Source organism: Acanthochromis polyacanthus, chromosome 19 (genome assembly GCF_021347895.1).
Source record: "Acanthochromis polyacanthus isolate Apoly-LR-REF ecotype Palm Island chromosome 19, KAUST_Apoly_ChrSc, whole genome shotgun sequence".
Taxonomy (NCBI): Eukaryota; Metazoa; Chordata; class Actinopteri; family Pomacentridae; genus Acanthochromis; species Acanthochromis polyacanthus.
Genome location: NC_067131.1, coordinates 2,045,463 through 2,059,706, shown reverse-complemented (window position 1 = coordinate 2,059,706; position 14,244 = coordinate 2,045,463). Strand labels below are relative to the sequence as shown.

Sequence of the window (14,244 nt, the reverse complement as noted above, 5' to 3'; positions counted from 1 at the left end):
CACTGCAGCTAAGCATCGACTAATCACACAAGAACGCAAAACAAGTCTGTCATACACGAATATTGACTGATGATATAGAGATCGCCGAATGACTCAAACGCAACGGCGCCGCTGGTGTAGTGGTATCATGCAAGATTCCCATTCTTGCGACCCGGGTTCGATTCCCGGGCGGCGCACGTGTTTTTCTTTCTTGTTTCTGAATAACAACGTATATAATAGATAAGAAGTCTATAAAAGTACAGCAAGAAATTAGCAAATAAAAAAATAGTACTAATAATATATAACCTATGAAAACAGTGAGATAATGCACTCTGTATTATGCTGTATTATACCATGCATATTGCACATTGCTGGACATTTGCAGAACTATAGTTTGTTATACCAGCACACATGAAATGCAGCTGTATGCAAACATAGACGCAGGTTCAGTACATAAATAGAAGATGCAGAACCGTTTTTCTTAGTGTCAGTGTTTGGCTGAGTTCAGTTATCTTATTGCTCTGATTACAAGCAGTTTATGAGTCTGTCTGTGATTTAATGCACCTGAAGTGCCAACCAGAGGGCAACGGATCAAAGAGATGGTGTCTTGGATGAGGCAGGAGGTGGTCTTAAAATGATCATCACAATCTAAGTGCACACAGTAAAGTTCAACAAAACCATACATATCCTGAAAAAAATTATAAACATGTTCATTTCTCATCATCCTACTAGTTGGAACTGTTAGCTGGAAGTATGTTTTGGTTGGTTAGTGATAGAACATGTTGCCTGACACTTAAAATGGACAATTCTAGTTAAATGTATTGATTTATTGCACCATGTGACAACCCTCCACCTGGACAGGTGCTCCTGTCTGGTCATCAGCTGATGAGCCACACCTGTGATCACGTGGCTCAGCTCCATTTAATCCTTCTCACTCCTGCTTCAACTCTCTCTGACAGGAGCTCCAGCTGCAAGGTTCTTGCTTTGGTTTGCTGTCTCTAATTCACCAGGTTGATTATTTAAGTTACAATAAATCTATTTTTTTTAGTCACCACGCTGTTTGAGTCAAGCTGGAGCAAATATATAATATACTAAATAAGTAATAATAGTACAGATGGTGATGGAAAGTAAAGTAACAGTAAGGTAGTTGTATTTGTATAGCACTTTTCATACACAAGGCCAACTCGATGTGAGTAAGGATGTTACACAAAGTTTTCAGAGTGCAAAAGCAAGAAAATCAATCAAACCTTTATTGTCATTGCACACTTTCATATACAATGAAATTTCATTTGAGCTGCCCTGCCAATGGCAGCTTGTACTGCTGCACCTTTAGGAGCGCACCTGTATTCTGTATGACTGACTGGTGATATAAGACTGAAGCTAAAACAGTGAGGCCTTCACTCTAGAGCGAGATCTAAAAAACACACCTCTTAAATAAATACATCACTGCCAGATCAAACTTCTAATTTATTCATTGAAGTGAAATTCGCTGAATTTTGTTTGATTTTTTTGGTGAATTTCTTAAAGAAGATATTAGAAGTTTTACTGATATATATGTAATCACTTTAGATATATTTAGGATTTTATTGGAAATTTTTTACTCATTTTTTCAAAATATTTACAAGAATTTTCTTGCCAAATATGGGGGATTTATTTTATCGTTTTTTAATGAAAAAAAAATGTAAGGAATTATTGGAATTTTCTTCCTGAAGGTTTTGCATATTTTCAGAAATTTGGGGGATTTTTTTGCTGATTTTTTTTCAGACAGGGAAACAGTACTATTTTTGTGTGCACATAAATAAAGACAACAGGAAGGTTAAAGGAAACCTACGTCACTGCGTCAACAGCATCCCTTCCTTACTAGCGCGTGGAATCTGTTGCCTGGCAACTCCTGAATGAGGTCTGTATGGTATAAAAGAAAAAAGCATCAACCGTTGCCTGGCAACAACGTAACCAACATAAAGCGCCACTAACTGCGTACATCATCGGCATGGAGTCCGTTAAAGTCAGTAAAAGTTTCTCATCCGGTCAACTCGGCTCTAAAACTGTGACAGAATGCTTCAACCTGTGTGGGATCTGTCCTTCCTGCGTCTTTGCTCTAAAACCGTCCAGTTCCAGCAAGAGTTTGTGGAGAGTGTCGGATGAATTCAAGAGGAGCTTCCTGGTGAAGCTGCTTCTACGCTGCAGAAACGTCCAGGTGCTGGAGAGCGTCCAGAGCGCTCTGTGCGTCACATCGTGGACGTTGTTCACTTACGGCAGATGCAGAGGCTCCACTCCTCCTCAGGATCACTTCTGTTCACACCGAGAGCTGGACGGAAAACCAGCAGACATCAATGAAATCTGGAGCTGGTTCGACAGCAGCCCGGACTGGATCAAGTCCAGCTACTTGTGCCACATCTTTTCTCGGTGTGACGCAGAACTTTTACGCATGATCTCCAACCTGAGCAGCGTGCTTCTGGTCAGACACAAGCGAGGGTTTCTGCAGTTTAATGGTAAGATCAAGGAGGGAAACAAAATTTAGAGAATGCCACTAGTTTACAAAGCTACCCTGGCTGAATTTTAAGTTATGTAAGCTCACTTCAGAGCTGCATGGAGTCCCTCTGCGCACCACTAGAGGGCGCCAGAAGAAAATTAAATAGTTAAATTTGCCTGGTCCCATAATGTAAAAATCATATGTTGTTTATAGTTCTTGTTTTTTATAGTTACTTATATTTATAGCTATTATTTTTGCACTGTTCTGGGAGAACAGAAATTCATTTTTTCCACATGCAAACACACCAGAAATGACAATAAACTAATCTTGAATATTGATCTTGAATCCCATTCCAGGAAGTCGGAACATCTCCAGTCATGACGTGGATTCAGAAGATCCTGCTCTCATGGTGGTTCCTGGATCCTCAAAGTCAGTGTCAGGAGTCAGTCTGTACCGAGACTTCATCGGCTGCCTACCTGTCCACCTGTCCAAGAGGATATTAGGTCAGTCAGAGCGTACATTAACGGGTCAGGTTCTGGTGGCGTGGTCTTCTGTGGTGGATCAGCCCTGTAGTCTGAAGGTCTGCACACTGACATGTCCTTAACTGACAGTATAAAGCTGCTGAGCTTGGCTAATGGCTCCAGGGGGATGTCGCTTAATTACTGGAGAATGCTTTTGTTAAATCCATCCCACTAAAGCGGGTAGCCCTTGGATACGAGAACAACAAAGTCCTGCCAAGCAAAGCATCATCAGTCTGCAGCTGAAAGACAAGTGAAAGGCATCCAGGCAAAGTTACAGTGAGATGACAGAGATGTAAATAAGTGTTTTAATTGTATTATTTACTGGTGTTACTGTGACATACATGTAGATATAATTCTGCTCATGTGTTTCCTACCAGGTCTGTTAGAGGAGGACACTCTGAGATGCTGCAGGATGGTTTGTCGCTACTGGCAGCATCTCGCTCAGCAAACCATGGAGGAAGTCAAGTTCAGAAAGAATATTCAGAATCAGATTCTGTCCACGATGAAGGTCGATCATTTGCTTGATTTATCAGTGTGAATATTTGCTGTAGTTTTTGGTGATGGACAAGAAATTAGATCAGAAATGTGTTCTAGCATCGACCCAGAAGTGCAAAAACAACCGTAAAGTGTGTTTTATACAGAATGTTACAGTATAAATATGGATAGAATGATATAAACACACTAATATATGAGTATAAACTCTGTAGATACAACGCAAGATAGATAATGTAGGGTTTGAACAGTATAAACATTGTAAATATGCAGTATATATACAGGATCGATAATGAATATAACATAAGATGAAGGATCTATGCAGTAAACACAAGGCATAAACAGTATAAAACACTGATAATTATAACATAAAACATTTTAAATCTTAACTTTTTTAATGTTGAGGGTGATGAAGACTAACATATTTTGTTCCGACATATGAATTCAAAGTAATGAAATTCACAATAAGTGATGTTTTTTCCTGTTCTAGAGGCGCAGAAATGTAGTCAGTTGTACTTATGCCAACATAGTTGACGTTCTGGTACCCGTGAAGGACGATGATCCAGAGGATTTTCATTCTACTACTGAGCAAAAGGTGAATAAATAAATACTTTTGCTCTACAAACTGGAAGTCTAGGATTACAAATAAATGTCATATGTTATATAAACTGACCTTTTCTTTCTTTTATTTCACAGGAGAGGCCGTTTAAAGCCGCTTATGCCAAAATCAAAACCAAAACACTGCAAATGGAGGAGAGAAATGTTTACTGTGGTGCATATTTTACCAAAGTCCTGCTGAGCAAGTGAGTCCTTCTGTTTGTTGTGCAGCTCATTCTCACTGGAATTAGAGTCCATAACGTCCACCGTGTGCTCAGACGGGGTAACTCTGAGGCGGTTGTGTTTTTGTGTCTGGCAGAAAAGACCCACACCGGGTGCTGGACTACAGAGGAGGATCGCTGATGGCCACCGGCTCTAAGGACAGTCTGGTGAATCTGCTTTATGTGGCTTCAGAAACCACGAAGGTGGCGACGATGAGAGGACACGTTGGCAGCATTCGGGCGGTGCTGCTCTGCGAGGACAGAGATCTGGTGATAACCGGGAGCCGCGATGCCAGTATCAGGTGAGGAGGAGCTGCTGGTGTCCTCAGATGACCCGGGTTATGATCCGAATTGTGGGGAAAGATGAAAACGGGTTTCAATCTGTGTTCAGGTGCTGGAACCTGAAGACAGACAAGTGTGAGATGACTTTCTACGGCCACACCGACGCCATCAGCTGCCTGGATCTCCACGCTGGTAGACTTGCATCAGGATCCAGAGATTATTTAGTGAAAGGTGAGCAGCCTTTGAAGGCCAGTTTCATTTTTTCACTCAGAGTCGCCAACATCTTATTCCAAGAAGCAGGTTTCACTTTGTTGTCAGGAACATTGAATAACTTGTTTTGGGTTTTATTCAGCGAACTTCTCCCATACAGATGTTTCTGATGTGTGAATCTCAAATTCAGCTCCCACTGAGTTGGTAAACAACCTGTTTTTTTTAAAGAAATAGGTCACCACTGAGAGGATTTTTTGTGCATTCACAGTATTTTCACATCTTTTGTTGTACATACTCACGCAGAAACAGAAATGTTCTTTGCTTGGAACAAAACAATAGTTGTAACGGAGGATTTTTTTTTTAATACTTGTTTTAGCCGATAACTCCCAGTTTTATGTCTTATTTATCCCTGAAAATTGTGAAAACTTGGATTCCCTGCATTATTTACCTATTAATCAACTGGAATCCAGTTTTATTGGTCCTGGTTATTGGTTTTGTTTCTAACAGTATCACTCCTCAACTTGGACCACTTAAAATCAACACAAAGTCATAAATCTGGGAGATTTTCTTCATCAATGCCTTACATTTAAAGAGCATTTAATGACTCTTGTTCAACCTGCTACCTACAAATCAATACTTAAAGTCAAACTAGTGCTCCTCAAATCACAACTGATAGAGATGGGTATAGATAGACAGAGATATAGTGATGGAAATATAGAAAGTTAGAGATAGAAATAGATTGATACTTTATTAATCTCAAAGCAAATTCCACTGAACAACTCATCCTCACTCTTATGCAACTCTTGACTCCTTATTCTGCACTTAGAGCCCTCAGATCAGTAATTTTGTTCAGAATTTGACAGTCCAGGCTGAAAACCGGGAGCAACGATGCTTTTACTGACTTTTAGAGTGTCTCTGTACAGACTTGTGTTCCTCTATATAATGTTCTTTTCAGATGTTTCTTGTTTTAGAAAGCATTTTATCGTCGCTCTTTCCTGTAAAGCACCGTGAATAATCTTAACGTAATGTTTAAAACTCATTAACTCTTTCTGCACTGACATGTGCACGTAACCTAAAATCGGCTGCCCGTTTTGCCAGTGTGGTGTCTGGACACGGGGAAGCAATTTAAGGATTTTAATTTCAAACACGTCAGCCCTGTCCAGTGCGTAAAGATCAGCAAAACGACCGTCTGCAGCAGCTGTGTTCGGGGCCAGGTCAAACTGTGGAGCATGGAAAATACGTCACTGCACAGGGTGAGAATATTAGTAGTTTCTGGAGTGAAAATAAATACACAGACGGGTGACAAATTACACACGTGGACAAAATTGTTGGTACCCCTCAGTTAAAGAAGGAAAAACCCACAATTCTCACTGAAATCACTTGAAACTCACAAAAGTAACAATAAATAAAAATTTATTGAAAATTAAATAATCAAAATCAGCCATCACTTTGGAATTGTTGATTAACATAATTATTGAAAAAAACAAACTAATGAAATAGGGCTGGACAAAAATGATGGTACCCATAACTTAATATTTTGTTGCACAACCTTTTGAGGCAATCACTGCAATTAAACGATTTCTGTATTTGTCAATGAGCGTTCTGCAGCTGTCAACAGGTATTTTGGCCCACTCCTCATGAGCAAACAGCTCCAGTTGTCTCAGGTTTGATGGGTGTCTTCTCCAAATGGCATGTTTCAGCTCCTTCCACATATGTTCAATGGGATTCAGATCTGGGCTCATAGAAGGCCACTTTAGAATAGTCCAACGCTTTTCTCTCAGCCATTCTTGGGTGTTTTTGGCTGTGTGTTTTGGATCGTTGTCCTGTTGGAAGACCCATGACCTGCGACTGAGACCAAGCTTTCTGACACTAGGCAGCACATTTCTCTCCAGAATGCCTTGATAGTCTTCAGATTTCATCGTACCTTGCACACTTTCAAGACACCCTGTGCCAGATGCAGCAAAGCAGCCCCAAAACATTACTGAGCCTCCTCCATGTTTCACCGTAGGGACAGTGTTCTTTTCTTCGTATGCTTGGTTTTTGAGTCTATGAACATAGAGTTGATGTGCCTTACCAAAAAGCTCCAGTTTGGTCTCATCTGTCCAAAGGACATTCTCCCAGAAGCTTTGTGGCTTGTCAACATGCATTTTTGCAAATTCCAGTCTCGCTTTTTTATGAGTTTTTTTCAGCAGTGGTGTCCTCCTTGGTCGTCTCCCATGAAGTCCACTTTGGCTCAAACAACGACGAATGGTGCGATCTGACACTGATGTACCTTGGCCTTGGAGTTCACCTTTAATTTCTTTGGAGGTTGCTCTGGGCTCTTTGGATACAATTCCGACGATCCGTCTCTTCAATTTGTCATCAATTTTCCTCTTGCGGCCACGTCCAGGGAGGTTGGCTACTGTCCCGTGGGTCTTGAACTTCTGAATAATATGAGCCACTGTTGTCACAGGAACTTCAAGCTGTTTAGAGATGGTCTTATAGCCTTTACCTTTAAGATGTTTGTCTATCATTTTTTTTCGGATGTCCTGGGACAATTCTCTCCTTCGCTTTCTGTTGTCCATGTTCAGTGTGGTACACACCTTTTCACCAAACAGCAGGGTGACTACTTGTCTCCCTTTAAATAGGCAGACTGACTGATTATGAGTTTGGAAACACCTGTGATGTCAATTAAATGACACACCTGAGTTAATCATGTCACTCTGGTCAAATAGTTTTCAATCTTTTATAGAGGTACCATCATTTTTGTCCAGGCCTGTTTCATTAGTTTGTTTTTTTAAATAATTATGTTAATCAACAATTCAAAAGTAATGGCTGTTTTTGATTATTTAATTTTCAATAAATTTTTATTTATTGTTACTTTTGTGAGTTTCAAGTGATTTCAGTGAGAATTGTGGGTTTTTCCTTCTTTAACTGAAGGGTACCAACAATTTTGTCCACGTGTGTAAAGGAAAAACCTGAATATGTGACCCCTAAAGTGAGAGGGTCCAGTGGTCTGGGTCAACTTAGAGCGAAATATGACTTGAAATCAGTACAAAGATGAGAGTGGTTTCTTCCAGGATGATGGTGTCTCCATCCATAGGCCTCTAAGGGTCACTGGATGCTTTGATGAAAATGACATGAATTATAAACTATGTCCGTCACAGCCACTAGAGCTCGACCCAAATGACCATCTGTGACCGTTTTGGACTTACGTGTTCAGTGGAACTCTGTCACCATCATCAAAACACCAAATGATGGAATATTTCTTTGGAAAATGATGCTCTGGAGACTTGGAGGATCAATGGAAAGGATCCTTGAAGCCGTTCTGGTCATGATGTAACACCTTACTGAAAGGTTTTTCCTTTAATTTGTCACCCATCTGTATGTACAGTACTGTATATGCTTTTTAAATTTTACTGGACATTTCCATTTGCTCAGAAATGGTTACTTTTCTGTGTAATGTGCTCCCTTTCTAAGGTGATTACTGCTCACAGAAGTCCAGTAAAATGCCTGTTCTTCGACGAATGGCATCTTCTATCCGGCGACTCGTCCGGAAAGGTCATGGCATGGAGCACCAACTGTGATGAGAAGGACTTATGTCTGATGACGTTCAACCACCCAAAGTAAGAAAGAACCCTTAGAAGTTGCAAAGCTGTTCATTCATTCAGTATTTTAAATTTGGCGACATTCCTGCAGGGAGGTAAGTTCTCTGACTCTGGTTTACCTCCGTGTTGTCACCGGCTGTGTGGACGGAAAGATTCGCATTTTTAACTTCCTCACTGGAGACTGTTTGAGAGAAATCACTGCAGAGGCTGAAACAGGCCGAATACTATCCCTGCACTTCAATGACAACAGGTGAGTCACACGCATTGAAGCCATGAAAGTGTCATTTGTTGTTTTTGTGGCATTTAGCTCGTGTTATTCTACTAATTGCCATTTTATTTTGTCTCATTGTATTTAGTATTTTAGTGAACTCGGCCACCAGTGTGAAGCTCTACCAGTTTGCCAAAGTATTCTGGGATTACGCAGATTCACCACCAGGAGATCGGGGTGTTGTGGCGACTCGGAACGGTTTGGTTTCTGAGAAATCTCCAGCTTTGATCAGAAGGATTCCTTTTACCTCCAAAGACACAGCACAGGTATCTTCACTCAACCACAAGATTCACAGCTGTAGAAGCAGGAAACCAGGAAGAACTGAGCTGCTTTACCAGACCTGCTTGCCTACCAAATGTCAAACACAAAGTAAGGATGCTGAGGAGTACAGCTGTGGACAAAGACCATGCATATCATGGCAGTCTTGAGTCTTAAATTACTTTTTTTTATGATGGAGTCATTGGAACACACGTATCACAAAAAAGAATCATGCATTTTAGAAACAAATGTAGCTACTGAGAAGATGAGACCTTTAACCCTAAGAGCACCAAACCTAGCATCAAGCATGGTGGTGGCAGTATTATGCCCTGGAGCTGTTTTGCTGCCATGGTAGTGGCATGGAATGATGAAGCAGGAGGATTACCTCCACGTTCTTTAGGAAAACCTAAAATCATCAGTCAGAAGGTTGATCTTGGATGAAATTAGATGTTCCAACAAGACAATGAGCCCAAACACGCAGCAGAAGTGGTAAAGAAATGGTTAAATTGGGGTAGAAGTAGGGTTTTAGACTCGCCTTTCCAAAGTCCTGAATCACTGGAAACTTAAGGCTGCCATGATGTACGTGGTCTTTACATGGGTATGGAACCTTTTTTCTTTGCTCCTCTATATCATAATAGAAATGTGCTTTAAAACCAATGGATCCTTGTTGAAAGTGAAGCTTTTCCTTTCCAGCCAGAGTTTCCTGTGAAGCCGTTAAACCATCGGTGAGGCTCAGCGAGAAGGCAGCAAGAGAACGGATGAAGAAGAGGGGTCCTCATCATCCTCTGACACGGGACTACATCCTCCTCAGGGTGAACGCCGTGCAGAAGGCGCAGTGCATGGATGACGTCGGCATCAACATGGAGAGAAACGCCAGACTGCGAGATTCGTGGGGTCCTCAAACACCTCAGGATCCCCTAAAGCCACAGCACACAGGTCAGGGTCGTCACAGGGAGGTCAAGACCTGCATCCCAACTACGAAGCAAACAGTCAGCCAACACATGACAGCCAGAAATGTGTCCACTGCCCCCGCCACCATGAGGAAACACCAGCCACCCATCCAGCCACACAGGCCAATCAAAACAGTGGACGGACTCATTAAAAGTGCCTCAGTGGCGCTGCAGACTCTTGATTGCATGAGATCACTATCTAATCCAAAACCTTGTAGCAGCCTGCCCTGGATTAACCCGTTTAATAAGCAGGGAAGGTCGAGGCTGCTCACTGCGACACATTACAAAGACTCAGTCCAAACCAGGAGGGAAGTCCTGCAGAGATCTGAGCAAAAACTGTCAAGAGAGACGAGATGACACCAAGAGTAAGGTCAACTGTGTTTTAACATTTATTACCTGTATGTAAGGATACAATACCAATGATTATAATAAAGACTATCATTGCTACACAATTATTGCTTTGTGTATCCAAAGTGTTGTTTCATTAAATGTCCACTAGGGGTCAGTATTGTATCATCTGATTGGTAGCTGGATAAGGACAACTGGACTGTTAAGTCGGAGTTTTGAAGTGTCTTTTAGGGGTTTCTTTAAGGATCATTCGTACTATTAAAGTAGATTTGTCATGCAACTTTTGTTAGTCACTTTAACTGTTCATTTTTTAAAAAGAATTCTGCATTTTCTTAAGGTGATTCTATCAGAAGTTTACATCTACATACCAGGAAACTGTTTATATAAGGAGGAAGAAATGCATAAAACCCACTGAAATCCTGATTTGTGATGTATAATTTTTTTTCTTTTTTTTGGCGGTTGGGTGTTTTCCAAATCATGACCACTTTTCCGTGACTTTACATTTTCCAGTGTCTTCACCATCGTGGATCATACGTGAACTTAGACTGCTGTTAACGTATGATTCATAGATGAGGGCGATTCGTCTCGAGTTCACTGATCTGTGATGGTGGAAAATCATAAACTTCACTCACTGCAACTCAAAGATCTGAGAGAAAAACTACTTTCTTGATGCCAAATGTCATGAAAAAGAAAACAGAAGAAATCTGATCCTCAGAGGTGCAGCAGCAGCTTCTTTTTGATGGTTTTCTAATTAATTTTCTGATTAATAGGCATGGTTATAAATAACAGCTAAATCTAGCGCTTTAAAACTGTGATATTTTCCATTTCAGGGCATCAAAATGGGTTAAATTAAGGATGTCCAACATGCGGCCCGCGGGCCAAAAGTGGTCCTCCAGAGGGTCCAATCCGGACATGAAAGTGTAAAAACTCCAGAGAAGACATTAAGTGCAGATTGTAAATTAATAAAACTCTAAATTTGAAATCATTTCTAGACCATGACAAGTTGTTGTGATCATAAAGTAAAATACTAGATTGTTCGTTGTTCTTTTGTGTCTCATTTTTGTAATAGTTTGTCTTGTTTTTATCGCTTTGTAACATTTTTGTCTATTTTTTGTCCCTTTTTTTGTTTCGCGTCGTTTGTCTCTGTTGTTTTGTTTCTTGCTTTTGTAATATTTTGTCTTATTTTTGTTACACTTATCGTTTGTCTCTTGTTTTTGTCGCCTTGTTTCTCGTTTTGTTTTGCATTTTTTTCTCGGTTATTTATAGGTTATTATATTGTGATGTTCCTCTTGAGATGAAATTGGGCTGAATGTGGAACCTGAACTAGAATGAGTTTGACATTCCTGTGTTAAAAGGAAGCTCTCCCAACAGTCATGGTTCAGTTTTTTCTACACTTCTAAGTTTAGTTTGTAGGTTAAAAAAAGCAATGTTTTAATATCTTTGAAAGCTTTCAGATGGTACTTTATTCTTGAGAAACACTGAGAATTAAGTGTCAAATCACCTCTCAATGTATCACCACATCATGAAGTTCTCCTTCACTCAGCTAAACAATCTGAAAACCCTCTTGTCTCGTCGACCAATCACACCGCAGATCTATGAGGATTTTAGTTCCTCTGGTACTTCAGACAAGACGAGTGAAGTCATCAGAGTGAGCAGAGTTTGTCCTCTCCACGGAGACCTTCCACCCCGCCACCTGCCCTCTGGGCCTCGCTGCCTCCGGGGCATCATTAGGAGCGACGAGGTTGAAGATCAGGCAGGGAAGGTCCTCTGCTTTGACGGCAGCAGCACAACAGCTGGGCACTTGTGAATAACAAAAGGGGTTCTGAGGAGAGCTGACCGGGTAAGACGTCCCGCTTTGGAGACTCTCTTCTTTCACCGGCGCTCTGCAGCTAATTTGATTTGGTCTGCAGAGAACTGGGGAGAATGGCGTCTGCCCTCCTTTTCTGCTCCTGCGGTGAAGAAGGACAATGCAACCCCGTCCTGCTCGTCCAAGCTCAGTTTGGCTTCATCAGGCCGCACAGCACCCCCATTGTTTCATCAGGTATGGACCGGCAGAGCTGTAGAGGGGGGGATAACTAGCGTAAAATCAAAGCAAAGTACAAAAAAAAAGGGAAAGTCTTCATGCAGGAATGCTCTTAGGCCCTTCTGCTCCCCTGAGAAGACCCAAAGGAGGGTACAGGTTTATTTATGCACAAGGAGAAGCTTGAAAGAAATGACAGTTGACCCCCCCCCCCCCCCCACAGTGAAAGAAGGTTTTAAGGGGTTGGAGGTTGGGGGGAGGAGGCAACAAAAGACGACTCTGTTCGCCCCGGCTGACCTTCCAGCTCCGTGGATCTCCATCTCCAAAGGCTCATATTTGCATCATAGTTCATTTGTCAAATTAATTTTTCCATTTCTGTCATGCTGCGTCAGGAGCAGGTCTGAGCTCTCGACTTTATCTCGACCAGGTCAGTGGAAGTATAGAATGTGATTAACCGAATCTCCATCGCTTTTGTATTTGCATGTCGCTCAGACGGGCGGCCGACCTGCCCCGAGGCCGTTCAGACATCCCACCGTCACCGGATCAGACGATATGAGATGGAGAGCCTCAATGAATATGCAGACGGAGACCTGTGTTAAAAGCCCCCACTGTGGGAAACATGCGGCCATGTTCTGCGCCGTGTCTTGGAAACCGTTGAAGAAAATCGAGGGTTAAATAAGGATATTCAGGAATGAGTTCAAGGCCCGGCAGTGACATCAACACATGGGAGCTACAACTAGCGCCTTGATCCGAGGACAGCTTTAAAAACGCCGGTCCACACGGCCAGCATTCTGGACTCAGCAAAGCCAAGGCTGGAAACAAGATCCATATGCCTCTTCTGACCTCATTTACAGATAGAGATCATAAGCGAAAGGGAATACAGCCACAACGAAGGCAGCGCAATTAACGGGAACACCATTACTGAGATATGGGACTGATTAACGTCCACGTCCAGCCGAGCCAAATAGATAAGAGGGGAATCTGATTGCTCATCGGCTGGGTCTAGCTCGGCGCCTCCTCAGCGGGAAGGTTCTCGTTTTCTGGAGCTGGACCTCGAGGAGATCAAGGCTTCTTGATTGGGCCAAAAGGAGCAGAGCGAAACCACTGTGACCACACATCAGGAGAGATGATCAAAGAGGCGACCGCCGGCTTCTGGCTCCTCGAACCCCAGCGGTTGATTGTTGCTAGCAGATGCTAACACGTGTGATATGTGCTGCCGAGGTGACACCGGAGTAAGTGGATGTAAACGCTGCATCCATAGAAAAACTCATTGTGTGTGAAGGTACCAGTCTTGATTTTGTTTGCGTTTATTTAAATGACTTCCTTTCCTCATTCATGAATCGACTGGTTGTTCCGTGCGACCATCTGTCTTTATAGCGTGGCATCTGGAATGTATTCTGATAATTGCAAAGAGATTATTTTCTATCTGTGAGAGCGATTCCATGCAAAAGATCTACACAAAAACAAAATTAAACACACCGCTGCTTCAACACCAGAGGCTGTAGCTTATGTTATGTTTAAGGTGTCAGTGTTTTCTGTGCCGTTTATTCACAGGAAGCGCTGATTTATAGCTCTCGTCCTCTGGGGGGCCGACTATCACCGTCTGTAGGAATACACACACCTGGAAGATTCAGCCAATTATCAGCACTTCTGCACTTCAAGTCTCATCTCTTGTATGTGTTTTTAAATGACGTTTTAGTCTTTGTTTGTATGTCTGGTGTTCACTTAATGAGCTGACAATCATCATCAATTATTAATTATTAACCCTTTGAACCCCAAAACCTGCCAGCTGGTTTGGAAGACGTTGTATTTTTTTAAAAATCGGCAAAATAACACCATTTATTCGAGTCAGAAACTGCAAAAACAACAAAAAAAATCGTATTTTTGCCACATTCTTGAGCTATTCGTGTGTGATGTGTGATTCAGTTTGAATAATTAACCCTCGTGTCATCCTGTGGGTCAAAACGGATTTATTTAAAAGTTTGAAAATGTGGGAAAAATAATCTATTTTTACAGTGAAACTTCTGATGTCCACATT

General features: G+C 41.7%; 1 protein-coding gene and 1 non-coding gene across 7 annotated transcripts; both read left to right on the top strand.

Moving 5' to 3' along the window:
- Positions 1 to 105: 105 nt before the first annotated feature.
- Positions 106 to 176, top strand: trnag-ccc (transfer RNA glycine (anticodon CCC)). The gene has a single exon. It is a non-coding gene; the product is annotated as a tRNA-Gly (tRNA).
- A 1,716-nt stretch (positions 177 to 1,892) lies between these two features.
- On the top strand, positions 1,893 to 10,290 carry fbxw10 (F-box and WD repeat domain containing 10). Of its 6 annotated transcripts, none has more exons than XM_022191361.2 (12): positions 1,899 to 2,471; positions 2,809 to 2,955; positions 3,351 to 3,481; positions 3,956 to 4,060; positions 4,162 to 4,268; positions 4,382 to 4,585; positions 4,675 to 4,796; positions 5,874 to 6,028; positions 8,235 to 8,380; positions 8,454 to 8,612; positions 8,719 to 8,896; positions 9,582 to 9,753. In XM_022191361.2, the coding sequence occupies exons 1-12, from the start codon at positions 1,970 to 1,972 to the stop codon at positions 9,615 to 9,617; spliced, it is 1,992 nt and encodes a 663-aa protein (XP_022047053.2). In that variant the 5' UTR covers positions 1,899 to 1,969; the 3' UTR covers positions 9,618 to 9,753. The 6 variants fall into 6 exon arrangements, 5 of the variants coding, with proteins under 5 accessions (XP_051795043.1, XP_051795042.1, XP_022047053.2 ...); XM_022191360.2 differs by having other exon boundaries at positions 1,908 to 2,471; positions 8,719 to 8,999; positions 9,582 to 10,290; XM_051939080.1 differs by lacking the exons at positions 1,899 to 2,471; positions 2,809 to 2,955 and adding an exon at positions 3,053 to 3,265 and having other exon boundaries at positions 8,719 to 8,999; positions 9,582 to 10,290.
- Positions 10,291 to 14,244: the final 3,954 nt, after the last annotated feature.

Bases quoted from the DNA above. Each gene is read 5' to 3' on its own strand.
- fbxw10 (XM_022191360.2), top strand. From the start codon at position 1,970: ATGGAGTCCGTTAAAGTCAGTAAAAGTTTCTCATCCGGTCAACTCGGC. The intron at 2,472-2,808 runs GTAAGATCAAGG...ATCCCATTCCAG, and splicing joins AGGGTTTCTGCAGTTTAATG to GAAGTCGGAACATCTCCAGT. The intron at 2,956-3,350 runs GTCAGTCAGAGC...GTTTCCTACCAG, and splicing joins CCTGTCCAAGAGGATATTAG to GTCTGTTAGAGGAGGACACT.